The 20689-nt window shown below is 36.8% G+C and overlaps 4 protein-coding genes across 6 annotated transcripts; 1 reads left to right on the top strand and 3 right to left on the bottom strand.

The window, feature by feature from the left end:
- Positions 1 to 182: 182 nt before the first annotated feature.
- LOC122329204 (60S ribosomal protein L22-like) lies at positions 183 to 1203 on the bottom strand. The gene is made up of 4 exons (XM_043225405.1): positions 1107 to 1203; positions 706 to 813; positions 460 to 584; positions 183 to 383 (listed from the first exon to the last, which is right to left on the bottom strand). Exons 1-4 carry the CDS (start codon positions 1116 to 1118, stop codon positions 239 to 241), a joined length of 390 nt encoding a protein of 129 aa, XP_043081340.1. The 5' UTR covers positions 1119 to 1203; the 3' UTR covers positions 183 to 238.
- A 466-nt stretch (positions 1204 to 1669) lies between these two features.
- On the top strand, positions 1670 to 9329 carry rnf207b (ring finger protein 207b). 3 transcript variants are annotated; one of them, XM_043225400.1, is made up of 19 exons: positions 1670 to 1802; positions 1896 to 1984; positions 2079 to 2269; positions 3545 to 3677; positions 4851 to 4995; positions 5098 to 5179; positions 5260 to 5335; positions 5444 to 5569; positions 5949 to 5995; positions 6086 to 6158; positions 6239 to 6307; positions 6423 to 6491; positions 6565 to 6686; positions 7162 to 7339; positions 7545 to 7730; positions 7826 to 7877; positions 7967 to 8084; positions 8844 to 8936; positions 9017 to 9329. In XM_043225400.1, exons 3-19 carry the CDS (start codon positions 2079 to 2081, stop codon positions 9159 to 9161), a joined length of 1905 nt encoding a protein of 634 aa, XP_043081335.1. In that variant the 5' UTR covers positions 1670 to 1802; positions 1896 to 1984; the 3' UTR covers positions 9162 to 9329. The 3 variants fall into 3 exon arrangements, with proteins under 3 accessions (XP_043081335.1, XP_043081334.1, XP_043081336.1); XM_043225399.1 differs by lacking the exon at positions 1896 to 1984 and having other exon boundaries at positions 1672 to 1802; XM_043225401.1 differs by lacking the exons at positions 1670 to 1802; positions 1896 to 1984; positions 2079 to 2269 and adding an exon at positions 2511 to 3020.
- A 553-nt stretch (positions 9330 to 9882) lies between these two features.
- Positions 9883 to 13089, bottom strand: icmt (isoprenylcysteine carboxyl methyltransferase). The gene is made up of 5 exons (XM_043225404.1): positions 12838 to 13089; positions 12419 to 12507; positions 12085 to 12254; positions 11689 to 11906; positions 9883 to 10806 (listed from the first exon to the last, which is right to left on the bottom strand). The coding sequence occupies exons 1-5, from the start codon at positions 13054 to 13056 to the stop codon at positions 10624 to 10626; spliced, it is 879 nt and encodes a 292-aa protein (XP_043081339.1). The 5' UTR covers positions 13057 to 13089; the 3' UTR covers positions 9883 to 10623.
- Positions 13090 to 13485: 396 nt separating this feature from the next.
- On the bottom strand, positions 13486 to 18702 carry draxinb (dorsal inhibitory axon guidance protein b). Its single transcript, XM_043225264.1, has 7 exons — positions 18568 to 18702; positions 16165 to 16631; positions 15891 to 16072; positions 15443 to 15557; positions 15150 to 15242; positions 14473 to 14562; positions 13486 to 14389 (listed from the first exon to the last, which is right to left on the bottom strand). Exons 2-7 carry the CDS (start codon positions 16628 to 16630, stop codon positions 14277 to 14279), a joined length of 1059 nt encoding a protein of 352 aa, XP_043081199.1. The 5' UTR covers position 16631; positions 18568 to 18702; the 3' UTR covers positions 13486 to 14276.
- Positions 18703 to 20689: the final 1987 nt, after the last annotated feature.

Here is a 20689-nt window from a genome sequence, read left to right as displayed (position 1 = left end):
TGTTTTGGTTTGTGCATATGCTGTTTTTCTCTCAAGTTAGCAGAACAGTGTGCCGTTATCCTAGCTGCCTTTAAGTAAAAATTAGTGCTATTTTTCCAAATGCATGTAGTTTAATCAAATATCAGAACTGAATCTTTTGTGGGTGAAGCTAATTATAAATAACTATATCTAGATGCATAAAATGTTGTCATGAATTTATTTAAAGGTGTAAAAAACAAAACAAAAAAAACCACTGAATTTAATCCTCATCATCCTCTTCTTCCTCATCTTGGTTGATCTGGAAGTAGCGAAGCTCGTAGCTTTCTTTGGTGTTAGCCACAACACGCAACCAGTCTCTGAGATTGTTCTTTTTTAAGTATTTCTTTGTGAGGTATTTCAGGTACCTGCGGGAAAAGTGGAATAAGATGTTAAAAGAAAAATACTTGGCAAAACAAAGTCGAGATGTATCGAAGCACGAACCTCTTGGAGAAGGGCACCTCAGAAGATACTGTGATTTTGCTCTTGCTTCTCTCGATGGTGACCACTCCGCCTCCCAGGTTCCCTGCTTTCCCGTTGACTTTGATGCGCTCCTGTAGGAACTGCTCCTGTATCCACACAAGCAAGTGACAAATCATAACACTCAGACAGCTAGCGGTTATCGGACCTCTACGGTACAACGAAGCCCGTTTTACACAAGAAGCCTTTTTAAGGACACGATCTACTCACGAAGTTTGCAGCGTCCATAATGCCATCTTCAACGGGATGCGTGCAGTCCAGCGTAAACTTCACGACCTGCTTCTTCTTCTTTCCGCCTTTAGAGCTCTGCTGCTTCCTCTGCAATTACATACAACAAACATACTTTAAGTCTCGTGTCTATGTCAGTCCTGTCATTGTAAGAATACCGCCAGTAGAAATGTTGCGCGCAAGACTGGATTAAGTTATCTGTGAATGTGGCTGAACGGGGTTCATTGAACGCTAAACAACGTTTGCTTTAAGCGCTGCGTTATTGCTAAACTTATTTCGTGACGGCAATCGCGCATATTAAGCTATCTCGAATTATTTGTTTACACAGCGGTGAATGGAAACGTCTGTTATTTTATTAACTAGGTCCATAGGTTTAAACTTACAACAGGCGCCATAATGAGAAATTTCGTCGAAACTGAGGAAGAACTACGCCTGCGCGGGCGTGACGTCACAGGCGGTTTAATCTATCCCGGAGGTCATCGATCTGTTCGATGTGTCCGTTGTTGGACATAATGGACAGCTAATTCAATAATAATAACAATAATAATAATAATAATTATTATTATTATTATTATTTGCTTCTGTTTGCCATGAAACGTCAAAGGAGACGTTTGAATAAAGTTAATTCGACCAAAACTTGTGACTCACAGAAAATAGTTATTTCTTGACGAAATTGGAATAATTGGAAGATGAGGAAATGATGACAGAAATTTGTGAACATTTTAAGTTGATCTTTTATAGAAAATTACCCGTACACGTACACTATGTATATCTAACTAAAAGATCTAACAGTTTTTTTGGGTGACGCCATTATTCTGACATGACATGTTAGTTTAAGCAAGATATACCTATTTATTTTTAGTTACCACGACTCTGCCTTTGACAGACAATGGCAACTGGTTTGTGTTGTATAATCAGGGTCTGAGTATTCTGGCCCCTACGTATCACCCCCTCACAGAGCAGATACAGGAGTGTCAATTGATTGTTTGTTGTTGAAGTCATGTCCTGCATCTAGGAACTCTCAGAGTACCTTCACACAGCGTTCACTCCACGCAGCAGTAGCACTCGGACAGGACAAGGTATTCAGATGTTCATTATTTGTGAATTAAATATGTACATTTATTCTTTTTGTATGTGCAAGTGACCTTTATGTTGCTTTTGGTCTCATTCAGAGTCTGCATTTTGGGTCATAGCTTCAATAATGAGTACTGACCTTGGATTAAGTATATTTTCTGATTGAAGGAGAGCCCATTGACACCAGGCATGCTTAGCATACTATTTATGATAGATACACTGTATAAATGTACAGCGTGTTCACGCATATTCTATATCAGAATAAGTTCTTATTATTTCAGATGTCTGGAGAGATCTTTTCCCCTCTGGATAATCTCTATGACCTGGACAGTGCCAACTGCCATCCTCTGGTGTGCCATTTGTGCCAAGAACAGTATGAGCATCCATGTTTACTGGACTGTTACCACACGTTCTGTGCCAGCTGCCTTCGCGGAAGGGCCGTGGACAGCCGACTGACTTGCCCTCTCTGTGGGTAAGAATTTACTTTATTTAATCCTTGATCACTATATTCTCACAATCCACAAAAAGTATGCGATATTATTAATGCATTAAGCACAAGTATAAAAATTAGCAAGATAATTACAACATTTTATAGCGCAATTTAGACTTGTTTTCTTTCAATTTAAGATCTTCGAGTTATTTAAACTTTTAATGTAGAATTGTGAAATATAAACTCTTTGGAAATATAATTTGTAAAAGTTCATATCTAACAATTTTGACTTTTTTACATCGATAAAAAGAACGTCATAATTACAAGGTTAAAAATTGCAATTTCTTTATTCTGTGGCGGAAATGGGCGTTCACACTTATAACATGCATGCATTTGAAAAATCTTACATTGTATTTATAGATGTAAATGGTCAAACGAAATTTCCCGTTCAACGATATGGTGTCAGGGGCATTTGTAGGAGAGATTACCCTCAACAGCTGCACCATAAATCCTGCCTTTGTGTTGGACTTAATCGAAAGTCTCTGGGCACATGCTGCCAAGGCCACTGTGGTATCAAACAATAAACCTAACACTATCTGACACTTGACACTGGATACATGGGTCCTGGGCTGGCTACAGTTGAGATGGCTGAAATGCCTGTGTGCTCACCCTTCTGCTTCCATATAGTAAGTCTAGCAGTAGCTTAATCGCACACTGGAGATCTTGCACCTATGGAAGAAATATATCAAAACATGGGAAGAAGTTGGTGGTCTTTATAAAGCAGCATGTTAGAGTAAGTACAAATCTGTTTTGAGCTAATTCAATGCTAATTTGAAGGTTAAATTACTGCAATTCTTTCAGTATTTGTGTTGCATTTTGACTGCTGCAACATGAGCATTTCATTATGGCATTGCGATTGCATGCATTATGTATTTGTTACTGTTATGCATTAGCAATGCAAAGTAGAGTATAGGACAATATATCATTGTTTAAATCACTTTTTATTAAATGCATTGAATGTTCTCATTCAAATGAATTCACTGGGAACCTTTGAACTATTAAGCTTAGAAATTGTAAAATATTTTTTTTGCTGGGAATTATGTTTATTCGAGTCTCATGTTTGAGTCTATTTTTGACACCATGGTGGATTGTCTATCAGTCTCTGTTGTATCTCAGAATTCAAAAGAGAGCTATTTGTGTCGTTGTTGCTATGAGGGAGAGATAAACTCGTCAATGCCAGATGTATGACTAAGACATTATCAGGCAATGGGTCAAAAGTGCTGCACAGGCACACAGAACTGTCTGATTCTTTTGTAGACATCAGTCCGTTGTGAAAGGAATAAGCGCCCTCCCCCCAGAAGATCGACTCCTGAAGTTCTTGGTGGACAGTTCAGCCGACAGTGAGGAAACCGTGCAGTGTGCGAACTGTGATTTGGAGTGCAAGAAACAGGTCTCAATATTACCATCACAACACTGAAACATGCACCTCATCGGGAATTTAACAGTCACGGTGTAATAGAAATAGTGGATCTTTTGTCATATATTGTGATGTACTTGTGAAGTGTAGAGGGTGATTTTATGCATTGGTTGTTTGGAGGCAGATCTGAATAGCAATGTGATAGTACTGTACTGAATACATATTTTTTCATATAATTTCATAAATATAGTTTTCATACAAGTTGTTTACACAGATTTTTTAAAGGAATAGTTCACCCAAAAATGTCAATTTGCTGACAGTTTGCTCACCCTGAGGCCACCCTCGATGTAGATCATTTTGTCTGTTATTGGAACAGATTTGGAGAAATGTAGCATTACATCACGTGATGACCAAGATCTTCTGCAGAGAATGAGTGTCGTCAGAATGAGAGTCCAAGCAAAAGCATTATAATTGTCTATGCAGCTCCATATGAACAGTTAATATATTATAAAATGGAAACACTGTGTAATAAACAAATCAATCATTAAGGCAACTTTGAACTGTCACTTCTTGCTAAAGGTTTAGTACATAATTTGTTATTACTCTTCCTCCAAGAAAAAATGTCCATTCCCTGTAGTCCTTTCACATCAAAATCCACTGCACTTATTTGTTTGGCACTGAACTGTTTCCCTTTTTGTGGCTGACCTGCGCATATTTCTCTCCTGATTCAGACAAGTCCACTTTATAATTGGAGAAAGTAAAAATAATATAGTGTTCAGATTTTTGCTTTACAAGGCGTAAATTGATGATCTGGAGTCATGCTAATTATTTGTGGTGTGATGTTTTTATCAGCTGTTTAGACTCTCATTCTGACGGCACCCATTCACTGGTCATTGGTGAGCAAGTGATGTAATGCAAAATTTCTCCAAATCTTTTGCAATGAATAAACAAACTGATCTACATCATTGATGGTCTGAGGATGAGTACATTTCCAGCAGATTTTCTCGCGTATTTTGGTATATGTCAGAATGAAAAGGATCACACAACACATCGTCATATGAACAACCAGTCAGTAACTACTTATATATGTGTTTGATTCACTAAAAAAGAACCATTAGAGCCAACCAAAGAGTCAGTAGAATTTCTTTTTTAAAAAATTTTTGTTTCGTCTAGTTATGCATTTAATTATTCTGTCACAAACTTCAGGATGTGGATGCAATGTATTATTGCAACACTTGTTGCCAGCCACTGTGTCGAGACTGCAGGGAAACCACCCACCAAGCCAAGATGTTTTCCTGCCACGAGATTGTCTCCTTGGCAAAGCGCACCAAAGAAGCCCACAAAAAATGCGGTGTGTGTTTTGAAAACCACTTTTGAAGTTTCCTCAGCAAAATATAATAAAAATAAAAATGTATTTTGTCAATAAAATTCTAAAATTTCTGTCTGATCGCAGCCCTCCACGAGGAACTCTACATCATGTTTTCTACAGAGAAAAAGTCCATGCTCTGCATCAACTGCTTCAGAGACATGCAAGTGTGAGTTATGAGCTTAATTTACATAATTATCATATCACTCTTTTGATTTCAAAATAATCTGGGTTTATCTAATTCTATAGGGAGAGCAGAGCACACTGCATTGATATTGAGACAGCATATATACAAGGCTGTGAAAAATTGGACCAAGCCGTCTTAGTGAGTTTTTCTCCAATCCTTTTCATCTAACACTAATGTGCACTTTCATCTGTATCTGTATTGTGTGGAGCTGTGAAGCACCTATTGATGTCATTTCCCTCTCCTCAGGCTGTTAAGGAGCTTCAGACATCAGCTCGAGAAGCCATTATTCTGCTCAAAGCCATGATTGGAGAGGTCAGGGCCAACGTGGATGAAGAAGAGAGCGCCATCTGCACTCTGTTCAATAACATGCAGGTGCCTTGCACAATTATATAACCTGAAGGGACAGTTCGCCCAAAGATTTTAATTCTGTCATAATTTATTCAACCTTATGTCGTTCAAGTCGCGTATGAGTTTTTTATGTTAAACATAAAAAGAATATACTTTAATATTTCAAACAATTTCTTTCCGTACTATAGAAGTCAAAGGACCAACAAATTATTGGTTCTTCAAAATGTCCTCTTTTCCGTTCAAAATAAGAAAGAAATGTATACAGTTTTGGAACAACATGATTAAATGGGCCTTTTTTGGGGTCTCTTGTTACATTTATGTTACTTAGATTTAAAAAGGAAAAATTATTGGAAATGTTTGAAAATGTTTTATCATGAAAAGATTAACATGTTTTTTCTCTCAGGAAAGACTAGCAGAAAGAAAAAAGATTCTGCTCAAGGCAGCACGAAGGTAAATATATATATAATATATTTGTACACACAAAAACAAAGGCGATGTATGACCAAAGATCTTAAGATCTCTTATGTTTTTATCTTCTAGTCAGCATGAGGAGAAGGACAGAGCCTTCAAAGAGCAGCTATCTCATCTTGCAGCACTCCTGCCAACTCTCCAAGTAATCGCATTTTCTTCATGCATCTTAATATTTTCACATATTCTTCTTGCTTTCAGTTGTTTCCACTGAATCCTTTCCAGGTTCATCTTGTTACATGCTCTGCCTTCCTAAGCTCAGCAAATAAGTTCGAGTTCTTAGATATGGGATATGTGAGTATAAACAAACAAATAATATATTTTTTATTAAATAATAAAAAAAATGCGGTTATTTCAGGGCATGGTTAACAACAGCAAGAATTATAATGATTGGTTTTAACTCACACAGCAATTAATGGAGAGACTGAAGAAGATCGTGAAGCTACCACACAGGCTGAGACCAGCACAGAGCAGTAAGGTTAGTTTACTCAATCAAAATATGTTAAATAAATCAGCACATAAGTTATATCAGCTGTAATCTATCCCCACAGATCAACACAGAGTATCGCTCTGAGTTCGCTCGCTGCCTGGAGCCGCTCTTGCTGTTGGGGCAGCGGCGGTCAGTGTCCACTACAGGGAGTGCGGCTTTAGGTCTCGTAAACGCCAGCGGACTGTGAGTCTGTTTATTCAAGCAAACCAAATATGCTTATGTAAAGGACCCCTATTATGTGTTATGAAAGGTTTATATTTTGGTTCGGTATATCTTGAGTCGCAACAACTGGTTATGATGTTAAATTTTCTAATAACATGCATTTATTTTAAGCTTATGTCTACAACGAATTCCAAACGATTCACTTTTCCAAACCCCTCCAGTGATTGGTCGATTTCATGTAAATCACCAACAAGTGGGCGGGCCATATGCTAAAGTTTCACGTTGACGTCAACGTGAAACGGTTTGGTACTCGTTTAAAAAATGGCTTGTTTTAGTGATTCAGAGCCAGCTCTTAACAATAACTTTATACATGATGCACTTTTGATTTAAACCTTTGAAGGATGTTTTCGTTCACTTAGAGCTGTGTTACGTACTGCATGAAAGGTCCTTTGCAAAAATCCATAATAGGTGCATATTTTTTATTATCTTCCTGCAGGATGCAATCCTCTCTGTCAGTGCAGTGCCACTCTCCAGTGACGAGTGACATGTCACTGTGCTCTTCGGTGGTGCGCAGGCCGACCTCACACCGTTACATCAGCACCAAGGTCCTGCTGGCGGAGGGCGGAGAGACGCCCTTTATGGAGCACTGCTGCAACTACGAAAACAGCTACAGGGTGAGAGTTTTTCACACACTCAGGGTTCAGTCCATATTTTATTTTTAGCCATTTTTTGGGTTAATGTTCTTACCAAGAGGAAATTACAGGAAATGAAAATGAACGGTATTACATTATGTCCAACCACTAAATGCATATTTGCGTAGAAAAAAAAGTTAAAAATACCGCACTGCAACTGGCATATTCTCCATGTGTGTTTAACTAGACTTTACAGACAGAAATCCAGAAGCTCAAAGAGCAGGTGCAGGAGATTCACAGAGACCTGACCAAGCACCACTCTCTCACCAAACCTGACACCATGAACGAGATTTTGGAGAGGTCTGTTCAGGTGGACAGACAGATCTCAGCAGAATACTCCTCAGTCGAGCTCATGCGGGCCATGTTCGAGGAGGTCAGAGGCCTATACTTAGTAATACTGACGGTATGAGGAGAGGGTATAAAATAAAAGAAAAAAAGATGTCATTGTGCAATACATTTTGTTCTTAGATTTGGGAGGAGACGTTACAGAGGGTGGCAAATGAACAGGAGATATATGAAGGTAAGTATATAACTGTTTAGATTTCACAGCAGTTATATCTTAGTTACCATATTTTGTCATTTTTGTTGGTGTTCTTTTTTTATATTTAGCACAACTTCATGACCTGCTTCAGTTAAGACAGGAGAACTCCTATTTAACAACTATTTCCAGACAAATAGGCCCCTACATTCGCTCTATAGCAAAAGTGAAAGAGCGTCTGGAACCCAGGTACTGGAATTTGACGTATCATTAAATTACAAAAATACATAATATATATACACTGCCGTTCAAAGGTTTGGCATCTATAAGAATTTTCTCTGTTTTCTCATAAGTCTCTTATGTTCATGTTTTATTTGATTAAAAAATTTTAGAGTATTAATGTTATAAATAGTAAGAAGTAAAATAGCACTATTGTGAAATATTACTACAATTTAAAATAACGCTTTTCAATTTCAGTACATTTTAAAATCAAATTTATTCTTGTGATGGCAAGTAGGATTTTAAGAATATAATTTTTTAAAAAGAATATTAAAACTAGTGCTGTCAAATGATTAATCGCATCCTAAATAAAAAATTTTGTTTACAAAATGTGTGCATACTATGTATGCTTATGCTTATATAAATAAACATTTATATATGTATGAACAATATTTTTTATATTTATATATGAATATATAAATGTATGAACAAATTTATATATACATAATAAATATAGACAGTACATTTACATATATAATATAAACAAAAACATATTTTGGATGAGATTTATAGCGAATAATCATTTGACTTCACTGAAACTAATTTTTCACAATATTTCTATTTTACTAAATTTTTAAATGAATAAATGCAGCATAAATAATAATACTCTTCTTTTAAAAAACATTTGACAAGCTGATTTTAGACACTGTACCGGTGTATATAAAATACGTCCATTAGGACTTTTGTGATTATTATTTTTTTTTTTTCTTGTGATTTGATCTTTAACAGGCTGAAGGAGCCTAAAGAGCTCAAGGATGATCGCACAGAGATCATGCTGAAGCTGTATGAGGACAGCACTTCTGCTGCGGACACGCAGCCCAGGTGAGTTACCAGCAATTTCTCAAAGTATATCATAGAAATAAACGAAGAGTTATTCATTTCCATTCAATGTTTCAATACAGTAATGAGCTGTCCTGCAACACCGAGGACAACTGGACTCTAAACAGCCTATCAGAAGAGACCAATCCCAAGAATAAAGATTACTACAGGCCGAACAAGCAGAAGAACGCCACTGATACAGCCAATCGCAAAGAGATACCAATCTGAAACTGTTGTGTTGACCTGTCGATTTAAACACGTTACTCCCCAAAAATTAAGCGCGCATTTACATAATTCAAAATTATGGAAGCTTGAAAAACTACTAGTTTACAGTGCTTGTACTTTAGAGAATCACAGTAATGTCCAATAAACATTATACTCAGTTTTTATTTTAAAGGTTTGTTACATTTTGCTGAAGATGTTAATAATGTAAGCGGTACAGTTATCATCCAAGAGGTAGGGTGGTCCTCTCCCATTAGCTTTTTGCACATATGCAGTGCAACTCTTACACCATAAAAACCTATTGCATGTGTTCAAATGTCCATTACCTGTACGCATATATTATAGTGCTCGTCATTGGTTAAAAGTGTGCAAGAAATTCCTATTCTTTATCCAATGTCTATATAAGCTACATCATGCCAGGAGAAGAGTGGAGCCTTCCTCCCAGAAATGTAAAATTGGAAAGATTAAGACTTTGGATACAGCATAACCCCTCCGGTGTTCGGCCCTCTGAATCCCACCTTTGTAGAAATCGATTTCCTTGTTGAATTATCATGCAAGTGTGAAGGAAAATGACAAGACATGGTGATGAGTGAGTGAGTGACTGAGTGTGGAAGAGAAGACGAAAAAACACTAATGCATTTAACAAGTTAGATGACATGACTTATGCACAACTGAAGGACTAGAAAGACCAAAGGGGAACAAACAATCAAAAGAGGAATTAAGCCTGTAATTTATCACGTGTTTATTTTTCTAATCATAATATTAAAATTGTCCAACAGCAGTGACAAATCACAGATATTCAGATTGTCAGAAATATGTTTTAAAATGTGTATGCCCGAGAATCAGCTCTGGCTGACCTTAAGAAAAAGATCTTTCCAAGACACAAAAAGTACAATGTCTAAATGGCCACTGCAGTAAATAGGCATGTATCTTAGGTCCAGTTTAAAGCCTATCTGAATAAAAATACCTCAAGAGATTTAAAAATCTACTGAAAAACTTTGGACGTTTGCTAGCAGTAACAAACTTGTCTTGAATCTCACTTCTAAGGTTTCTAACCACAAAAACAGGGGATTTAAAGAAAAGAAAAAAAGAAACCAAAGTATGAAATTACATGGTGCAAAGACTGTAAATATGAGGATATGTGACATATGCGTAGGAGTAAGACAGAATGTAAGAACAGAAATGTGATGAAGTGCAGGAGACAAGACAGATGCTGACGAATGCAGTGTTTGTGTACTAGTATCTCTGATGGTGTTGAGGGTGGAAGCTCCACCCTGCTCAGAGCAGACCAATGTGTCTCAGAGCAGATCAGCAGGTCAGTTTTACTGTGCTGCCACCTCATATATCTGTGCCGTCCCCAGGGGGCGCGACATGATGCCACCAGGCAACTAGCTCGCTCAGAGTGCCAGTCAGAGGTGTCCAGGTGTGCACTTTCAGGCTATTTCCTTCCGTTCAATGCAGTACGGCTTTAGGAGTTAACTCTGATCCCTGAGATGAAGGGCAAGCCAGTGAAGACCTTCTTCTTGTACTCGATGTAGTCCTCTCCAAAGAAATGGATGAGCGAGATCTCCTCTTCCTCAATACGCTCTCGAAAGAAGCGCCAGCTGGCAACTGTGTATCCCAGTAGACATATTGGGTTGCACAGCATTATCTGGAGTAAAGGAAAAGCAACAAAATAGGTTTAAAACAAAACATTTAAGACAAAACACATCTTTTAAACTAACTGTACCGCTAGTCAAAAGTTTGGAATGATTAGGCTTTTTGTGTCTTATGTTCAGATAGACTGTATTTATTTGAACAACAATAATAATAATAATAATAAAGAAAAAGGTAATACTGTAAGATTTATATTTTCAGCAGGCATTACTTAAGTCCTTAGAGTCACATGATCTTTCATAAATCTAGTATGTTCATTTGCTGCTCCAGAAACTTTTCCTTTAATTATTGATGTCGCAAACCACTTTTGCTGCTTTTTGTGGAAACTGTCGTACAATACATTGAAAAGCATGATTTAAAGTTGCATTTATTAAATTTTATATTAATCAAATGTAACACTAAAGAAATTAAGTTCTTTTAAACTTAGAATTTATCAAGGAATACTGAGAAAAATGTATTGGGGTTTCTACAAAAACTGATAACAAGTACCACATCATCACCAGACCATGATAGTAGAGTATGAATATCATGAGCATCGTGTGACACCGAAGACTGGAGTAATGGCTGCTGAAAATTCAGCTTTGTCAAGCACAGGAATAAATTACTCAAATCCTGAAATGATTGATTTTACTCAAAGTTTTATCAAATTAATACAGCCTTGGTCAACTGTAGTCTAAATTTAAGGAGCACAAAAATAACAACAACAAAACATAAATATATTTTTAAAAATGAAAGACAATTTTAATAGTACTATTTGTAATACTATTCATACACTTTTAATAAATATGAAAATATATTTTTTGTGAAGTTGCTTTAGAAAAATATGTCCTATGAAATGCTATAAATATAAATTCCTTTTAAATAATGGCTAAAGTACCTGGGTGCCAATGCTCCAATAAAACCAGCCCACATAGGAAGGATGTCTGAAGAGAGCGTAGACCCCTGTGGTGACCAGCACGTGGCTCTGGGCCTTCTCATTCTGCACTATGTGGTTGAAGTTGGATCCAGCTGTCAACATGGCAGCTTTGCGCAAACTCTCCCCACAGAGAACCATTAACAGACCCACCAGACAGAGCCAGTTCATCTGCTTCATCTCTGTGAGGAAATAAAAACTGTGAAATTCAATTCATGCAACTTCTTTTCAATAATTAGTAAAAACTCTGTAAACTTTAGAATAACATCACTTCAAAAGACTAAAAGCTTGTTATATTTTTAAGATCAAATTACCATGTATCAAAATAAAACCCAATCAATGGCCTAGATTGTATCAAACCTGGAATAAGGAGCTTTTCCACAGTGAACTCTATCCAGGAGGAAACAGCTGCTACTGTGTATTCAACACTATGGTTGAGCAGGAACGAGTCTAGAGAAAGACTGCGTGGGTTGATGATGGCAGTTACCAGGTACTCGGAGTAATGAAAAAGTGACAGAGAACACATATACCTATTGAAACAAAACAGTCAATACAGAGTGACATTATTATGCCATAATTCATAAGAAATCCATTCACTTCTAAGAGCGTTCAGAACGATATCAAGTCCTCACGTATGTTAAACATGTGAATAAACCTCAAATAGACCTAACCCAATACTCAAAAGTTGAATTACCAGCCAAAGTGTGTCCATGTCGTATCTGAAAAACTTAAAATGAGACCACATCCAAAGGCAAATCCAAGAAAGCAGGCTCGAACAGCCACCTGATTAAGCAAAGAGGAAGGAGATAGTGAGCCAGTTTCTGATTCTGCAAAGCCACGTAGAGTAAGCTGTCTTCTCGAAGAGCTTATTTATACTGACAGAGAAACCTATACGAGATCCTCTTAGAGAGCTAATGTAATAGGATTATACCTGCACACAGGACATATAGTGATATAGTCCTGTAGCCTTTACAACTACACATCTACATCTTTATTCTTTATTCATTTAAATTGTGTATATAGCACCAGACAGCGTTTCAGTTACACAGTAATTATACGTCTTCTCTATCTGTACAAAACACAACCGATTCACACTGTCTCTCTGAGTCTTACCTTGTATAAAGGTCCCTTGTATATGATTAGCAGGAAGCCATTGATAACTGTAATATACGCCGCAATGGCTATTTTTCCGTTCACATCCGTGAGGTAATCGAATATCCAGTCAATGTGAGCGCCAAATTTGACAAGTAAAGGTATTACGATGACGCCCAGTCCTGAGATAAAGCTAATAATACTTATCCTTCCTTCTAGCACCAACTTGCTGCCTGCCATGTTGAAAACAGCAAGATCTCGCGCAGAAATCTCGCGTGACTTCAGAGGTCACGCTGACTTGCTTACTAATTGGTTTGACAGCTTTTTCACGCTCACTGAACTGTGGTTAAAAATGTATTAATCCCGATGTGCGCATTTAATTTTAAACGATTACATTATGCAATCTTTATTATTAGAAGTAGTATTATTCTGAAAACGTAAGCAATGTCATGTCTTTCCAAAAACTCAGTCATAATAGTTATAATAATAGCTAACGCTAATTGGTGACATTATAAAAGATAATACATATCATAACTATACATATATTTACAGTTTATTTTAAAACGTATTTATTAAAGTTGCCAAAATGTATACACATTATTATTTCTTGACTAATTGCACAATGCATAAAGGCATAAAACCAAAATGATGATTCGCTTAAAATGTGGAGAAGGGTAATGTTTTTAATAAGCAACCCATGTACACTTGATAAAATAAAGAATGAAGTATTCATCTACAGCTGTAATATGTGGGGTTTAGATGGTGATGAATACTACAAAACATACTGCCAGTGTCAAATCAGCAAAGCACAATATTTCTAATATAATAACAATTGCATGGCTCTCAGTGAGCAAGATGAAAAGCATTATTTTAGTGTAGCACAAAGCAGTTGTAGAGTAATTCAGATTTGAGCTGAAAGGAAGATTTAATGATTTAATAATGTAAGATGGAGATCTCCCCTGTGTCCTTCTTTGTGTGCTCTTTCCAAAGCTGCTCGTCCGATTGGAAGCTGGGGACCTGGCAGATGTTGCAGTTGCAACATTAAATAAAACGTCTTTGCATGCTCAAGTAAAGTTAATCTATAACTCAACACTCAACCACATGAACACAAAATACAAATTACTTATGTCTACATGCAATAACGTTCAATTAAGAATTTTGTTTGTTTGTTTCACAATGACACGTCTCTCAATCTTAATCACACTTAAACACAAGAGATTAATTTTCATTAATTTGAATCAGCTGTACTTGAGAATATGTTCTCCTGCAAATATCATAATCAGTCTAATGCATTGACAAAATTCTGCTGTTTTACAAATTCCATAAACAATTACGTTTAAAAAAGCAATCATAGAATATACATGAACATGGACGAGGATGAATATAAAATGTCCCAACACAGTGGAAAATATAATCACATGCATTTGTAAAGGAAAACATGATAAACTCTCCTTCCTCGTTTAAACCATAATGAACATGCCGCGGTTTAAGCTTATACCCTCAGGATCAACACACTGTCCCTTTTTGCGTGTGATGCGGTAATGCCTGTGTAATTTAGCATAGCACCGAAGCCCTGTAAAAACAGGGAAGGAACATTTTAAACATGGTTTCTGCTTTTCAGCATAAGTAACAATCTGTCCAAAAACACCTGCTCACCTTGCTCACACATGCAGCTATCATAGCACTTGTTGTTGAAGCCGCGGTTGTGAAGCTCACATACATGCGTTCTGAGGTTGCAGCAAGACCCTGAAGTTTGTGAAAAAGAGGTCAAAATTGTGTCATAATTAATTTTGTGCCTTAATCACATTGAATTATGCCTATACACTGAATTATAGGCTACTACATTTCAACTGTTTGGGTCTGGCAAGATATTTAATGTTTCTTAAAGTCTCTAACGCTCATCAATGCTGATTTTTTTAAAATCAGTATACAGTTAAAACAGTAATATTGTGAAATATTATTAAACTTTAAAATAATATATTTTTATTTGAATGTATTTTGAAGGGTAATATATTCCTGTTATGATAAAGATGAATTTTCATAAGCAATTACTGCAGTCTTCCGTGTCATATGATCCTTCAGAAATCATTCTAATATGACGAACGGATGCTCATAAAAGATTATTTAATTAATATAAAGTTGAAGGGAAAAGCCTTTACATTATTATAAATGTGTTTCCTGTCACTTGATCATTTTTATGATCAGTTTGATAAAAACAATTCTGAGTGGTACTATATTACATTATAATTACAAAGAGAACAGATACACTATAGTATAGGGACTCACACAATAGGGACTCATTGTATTAATGCATGTTAAAAAAAAAAAGTTACCCTGCAGACAATCAAGGTGATGTTTGCAGCTCTTATCTGATGCAAGTGTCGCAAGTTCAGTGCTGGGGCTTTTTGTGGCCTGTTTGTCAGAACCTGGGTAGAAACAGAGCAATGGTATTAAAGCAGCTTTAATAATAATTACTCCATTTTATTTTTAAATATAAGGAAAAATATAATGCTAAAATACTATATTGCACAACACGCCCAAATGATCTCAAGTCACCACTTCAAAACAAGAAAACTCCCCAAAGCAGATTAAAGGCAGAAACAATACGCCTGAAATATTGATCTACCTCGCTTCTTAGAAAATTGCTTTTTGTGTGGAGGTCTCATATCTTCATAATCAGTCCAGTCAAAGAATGCCATGTCGAAAGTAGGTGTCACATCTCCACCTGAATAACTTTTGACCTGAGACACAAAACAAGACATTCAGTATTCATGTCACTACACGAAGAGTTGAAATTACACTTTTTTCATGTGACCGTAAATCACTTCAATTGCTAATCCTTTGAGGTCCACTGAAACAAATTACGGTGGTGTGTGTGTTATACATTTTGAACCAGTAAACAAGAAACTGTTTCATGTGTAGATTTAATTGATGGCACGAACCTATTATCCCTCATAATTTAGGTCACTGGGATTCGATTTTATTAAACCTGTTTCTAGACACTGACAGACGAGAGGCTGAGATATTTTGTAATCAGCGTGATTAAAAAGACTGAACAGCTAGATGATGATTACCTGTGGTTTTCTGGAGGGGGTTGGCTTAGTGGCGGGCTCCCCACCTACTGCTGCAGTTACAGGCAACAAGAAGGAGCCTGCGGTGGCTGCAGGGAACACTGGCTCCGTGGGACTCCCAAAGGAGTTTTTATTGAGCCTTTGATCAAAAGAAACCCTCCGTTTCTTCCCCAATGCCAAAGACTCTATGCAAAGAAAATGCCAAGCAGATAATTAAGAAATGGCAGGACAGTTATAGAGGAGTTTTACTTTGGAAAGTAAAAGGATTTCTTTTTACCTTCATCATGAGTCCTAACGATGTTCCCTCCAAACATCCTGCGACCAGAGGGACGTCTCATTGCCTTCTCTGGAGTCTCAGCGCCAGGAGAAATATTCATTTGCTCTTGAATTGAAGAACCGAAGCCCACGGAGGTTCTCTTTTTTGGAGCGATTATCCGTCTTTTATCTGGCTCCATCTCTAAGCGGACGGGACTGAGGCCCTCCAGGTCTGGCCCTTCATTTTGAGTGTGAAACACAGTAATGCGGGGCCTCTCCCTGAGCTGACCTGCTGTCATCCTCTCCTTGTGACCTCTGTGCTTCCTGTGATGACTGTGTTGATGTATGGATGCCCCTGGCCTGGGTGGGATGATGACATTGTCTCTGAAGACTTCCATGGCTGAATCGTGACCCATTTCTGTGCTCAGTGTCAAGGCCACCGAGTCAAGGAGGAGAAACGAGCTGAAATACCAACATAAAGCCACCATTCTAGGAGTAGAAAAAATGAAACAAACAATACAGTATTAAACAATAATGAATCACTATATACTATGATTTATTATTATTATTTATTTAAATTAATTCTTTCTTTTATTGAACAAAGGTGCATTATTAGGCTGATTAAAGACTGACAATAAAGACGTTGATAATGTTAATTATTTCTCTGTCAAATAAATGTGTATTTTTTCACTTTCTATTCATCAAAGGAACTTGAAAATAAATTAAAAGCATTAGAGTCAAAACAAATAATAATGAGACCAGTTTATTTAGATCATAGAAAATGATTTCTAAAGGATCAATAACCTTAAAGCCTTTAAAAATATTTAAACTTATAATATAATATATTTCTGATATATATATATATATATATATATATATATATATATATATATATATATATATATATATATATATATATATATATATGATATTTATATTTATACTTATTTTATAGATTTTATATATTTAAGACACATTTATTAATATAAAGATTAATATGATGATGGCTTGATAAAATGCAGTGAACAAGAAGACCGTAAATGCAAAAATCTCCAAAAATCTGTTCTTATTTTAAGTAATGTGTCCCAGTACAAAAAAAGAAATTAATTTAGATTGAATTTGACACAGCTAATGCAGATGGGCAGAAAATTCCCTCTATTCACACATCAGATCTTCAAAAAACCACCTGCTCTCACCACAAGCTTTGTAGGATTCAACGAACACCGAAAAGGAAAAATAATGTCTTGAAATAAACCAAAGCAAAGCAGCTTGACAGACCATTTGATGTTATGTTGCTCTTCTTTTTGTGAACATTTGCAGTGCTTTGGGAGCCGCGCCAGGCTCTGCATTGGGTCTTTGATCTTGACACCACTGGACACCACTGAATATATGTTGTGCAAAGAATCTGGTGTCTGGGGGACTTTAAAAGTGTTATATTCCCTATTTGACTTATTACAATATAATATTCAAACAGACATGTAAGCGCATTCGCTCTAACTGTAATTTTTCTAAGCATCTTAGAGATGAGGATGAAGAGAACTGATCCAAGCCAAGGGATTTTAACCCTCAGAAAATGGATTATACACGCTGAGCAGATGAGTGTGACTAATTAAACAAGCGAATTTAGCTTTCATGTACTGACAGACTAGAGTTGTGACAAATCCAGCATCTCCCAACTGCTGTATTTACATACATGAACCGCAAAACTTGGAAAATTAACCGAGAGCTTATATGAGTTCTAATCTTAAAGATTTACATGAAAATGATTCTGTTTAGTTATACTTTTTCAGAGGTTGATGTACAATCCTCATATATGGCAGCACAGCTTCGTGAAAACCGTGGGAAACTTCAGGAAAGTATCGTTTAAACATTCGTTCACATAACATAAAAAGAAAAAAAAAATGCAATCATTTGAAATTTGTTGCAGTAACACATTTCTCTTTGAAGCAAGGCATAATTTACCAGAAAATGAAACAGATAATAAGTGTCTCTCTGTTTCCTGTGCATTTAATTATTCAGATTCTGCACATGCGGCTGACCATGTGTTCATATTATCTTTATTAATTTCAGGATCCCATGCTGTGCACGCCAATGCACTAAAAATATCAAAGCTTCATACCCTTTTCTCTCATTAGTCTGTGTAAACAGTGACATGATTAATTCATTTGGGAATCCGGGCTTGTTCTTCCTTATACGGAGACTCACTTTTCCTGCTTATGAGTATCAAAACTGTTCACTTTAAAACTAAGGCAATAAGTGTAACATGCAATGCCATATCGGAGGTAACACCGTTAACGTTTAAAGCATCTAGCCAATAGTTTTAATACAGCTGCACTGTTCATCTATGCCCCATAAAACAGCTCAATAATGACTCAAGAACAACAACAACAAACATTCAAAAGAGAATAATAAGGAAAGTGATCACCTGTTCTCCGGTGTGTGTGATCCGTTCTCTCTGTTTGCGGTCCACAATGAGCGCGCGAGCGAGGGAGTGAGTGTGTGTGTGTGTGTGTGTGTGTGTGAGTGAGTGTGTGTGTGTGCGTGTGTGTGAGTGTGTGTGTGTGAGTTGTGGAGGACAGAGTCGAGCTCTCACTGAAGACTGCGAGTCGCGGGCGTCGCCTAACCTAAATACCTGAACAAAAGAAGCGCTCTCCTCTCATCGAGGTGTGACACTTTTCGAGGGTTTAGGTTTTAGGAAATGTGTTGGCGAGTGTTTAATACTGTACCCAGTCAAATGTGTTATGTGGCTATAGGCTATATAAAATACATTACAGAAACGTGGCTATATATGCTATTAAGAGAACTAATCGTGTGTTGTTGTTTTTTTTTTTTTTTTAGAAATAGGCCTATTTGTGTTGTTATGAATGTTATAAACATTTTTCTGTTATAAATATTTTTCTGAATCAGTTATAAATATTAGTTTTTAATTTACCAATCAGAATGTAGTAACATATAGCCTATACCCTACTTAAGCACAATCTTCAACTAGGCAATAGCTACAAACATTCATTTGAGATAAATTCATATTTTATAGCTTTTTTTTTCGTGTGCTAAGAGACGATCAACAATAGCAAAGCATATTTAACATAGCCTATAAAAACACATTTTATATCCTATTGCTATTAATATGTAATTCAGTCCTAGGCTGTTCTCTTTCTTTTCGGCAGCCTATCTCTTTTACTGTTTAATCCTTTTCGTTGTTGATTTCGTTCTATGTTTACAATCCATGCATTAAAACCATTCTGTGCATCTTCAGGGCCGTCATAGAAATCAATGCAAGTCGCGAGATGGCGCTATTTTACCTTTCATTACGAGCGCGGAGTAATACAAGGAGCGCAGGTGTTTGCAAAAATGTCATGTAGCTGCTGCCACAAGACAGCATTTTAAAAGGTTTAGTAGCCTAATATCAAAATTATAGCGTACTGATCTGTACAATTTGAAAAGGCATTGTCTTGGCCACGCAAATGTTTTATTTTCTGCACAGGTTAATTGCGTGGCACAAATAATGTCGCTGTGCAGCCACGCGCTGAAAGATATTTCTGAACTACATTACTGCTGTTCTTGTAAGTGTGATTAAACCGGGAGGGGTTCATTCCCGGTACATCTCCCTGGGGTTTGATCACATAAAGAAACCAGGCCAGAAGCCCGGAGAGTGATTGGTGGATGACAGTAGTAATGTGGAGGTGGAGGTTTTGGGGTCCAGCGGAACAGCGGTTGAATTAGTTGCTCACATCTCCAGGGGAGCGCGCGCGCGGCGGCCCTCAGCAGGAGGCAATAAATCAAGCGCCCCCCTCCTGCTCCTGTTTTTTAATGCGAGTGCATCACACGCCGCCGAGATGTACCAATTTAGGCTCGACACACTCTGGAGCACAGCGATCTGTTGAGCTTCGGCCTGCGTAAAATCCAGCTGAGGATTTAGGGTACAATGACATTTATTTTAAGGCAACCAAAACAGATGTATATGTGTAAAGTTTCTTTAAATATACCAAATGTCCTTGTTGTCCGTAAATATGAAGCCTTTTTATGTAAAATTTAACTAACGTGACACACAAAAGGATGTCGTTGTAGTACCTATTGGGGCCGCAAGGTGGCAGTAGAGGACAGTTTTAATAACACACAAATAACACATTTATGTTCTCTAAATGTAAAAGTCTAAGGAGCATACCATAGACATATAATGTGTGTTAGCAATTTATAAGTTTGAAAATAGCCAACTTTCAGTGGATGGATGTTCATTTTAATTGATTTTACACACATTTTTAAAGACTTAAACATCTCAGCTCCCAACCACTACACGGAAAACTTTTTACTGTAATTTTTGATCACAGTGTGTTCATCCTCAGTATTTTTGTCTTGTCTTCAAGTGCTAATGTAAGACACTTTATTTAAGAAGCTAAATGGCATGAGATAAGAAGTCTTGTTTTCTGTGTTTTGATTTAAGAAAGAGAGAGAGAGATTAAGATATCAAATATCTGCCACTGGGCTCAGAAATGAAATCTTTATTAAAATGTAAGATTTAATTAAAAATGCAAATCTAACCGACAGAT

Source organism: Puntigrus tetrazona, chromosome 23, assembly GCF_018831695.1.
Source record: "Puntigrus tetrazona isolate hp1 chromosome 23, ASM1883169v1, whole genome shotgun sequence".
Classification (NCBI taxonomy): domain Eukaryota; kingdom Metazoa; phylum Chordata; class Actinopteri; order Cypriniformes; family Cyprinidae; genus Puntigrus; species Puntigrus tetrazona.
This window is presented reverse-complemented; position numbering and strand designations above follow the sequence as displayed.

What these genes read in the sequence shown, in the direction of transcription:
- LOC122329204 (XM_043225405.1), bottom strand. An exon ending in TTATGGACGCTGCAAACTTC is followed by an intron (nt 585 to 705) that starts GTGAGTAGATCG and finishes GTGTGGATACAG; the next exon opens with GAGCAGTTCCTACAGGAGCG. An exon ending in GAGGTGCCCTTCTCCAAGAG is followed by an intron (nt 384 to 459) that starts GTTCGTGCTTCG and finishes CTTTTCCCGCAG; the next exon opens with GTACCTGAAATACCTCACAA.
- rnf207b (XM_043225400.1), top strand. Translation starts at nt 2,079, where the DNA reads ATGTCTGGAGAGATCTTTTCCCCTCTGGATAATCTCTATGACCTGGAC. An exon ending in AGTTCTTAGATATGGGATAT is followed by an intron (nt 6,308 to 6,422) that starts GTGAGTATAAAC and finishes TAACTCACACAG; the next exon opens with CAATTAATGGAGAGACTGAA. An exon ending in GACCAGCACAGAGCAGTAAG is followed by an intron (nt 6,492 to 6,564) that starts GTTAGTTTACTC and finishes CTATCCCCACAG; the next exon opens with ATCAACACAGAGTATCGCTC.
- icmt (XM_043225404.1), bottom strand. Translation starts at nt 13,056, where the DNA reads ATGGCAGGCAGCAAGTTGGTGCTAGAAGGAAGGATAAGTATTATTAGC. An exon ending in ACAAGGGACCTTTATACAAG is followed by an intron (nt 12,508 to 12,837) that starts GTAAGACTCAGA and finishes TTGCTTAATCAG; the next exon opens with GTGGCTGTTCGAGCCTGCTT. An exon ending in ATTGGAGCATTGGCACCCAG is followed by an intron (nt 10,807 to 11,688) that starts GTACTTTAGCCA and finishes CCTTTACTCCAG; the next exon opens with ATAATGCTGTGCAACCCAAT.
- draxinb (XM_043225264.1), bottom strand. Translation starts at nt 16,630, where the DNA reads ATGGTGGCTTTATGTTGGTATTTCAGCTCGTTTCTCCTCCTTGACTCG. An exon ending in GCAATTTTCTAAGAAGCGAG is followed by an intron (nt 15,243 to 15,442) that starts GTAGATCAATAT and finishes GTTTCTACCCAG; the next exon opens with GTTCTGACAAACAGGCCACA. An exon ending in TCACCTTGATTGTCTGCAGG is followed by an intron (nt 14,563 to 15,149) that starts GTAACTTTTTTT and finishes CACAAACTTCAG; the next exon opens with GGTCTTGCTGCAACCTCAGA.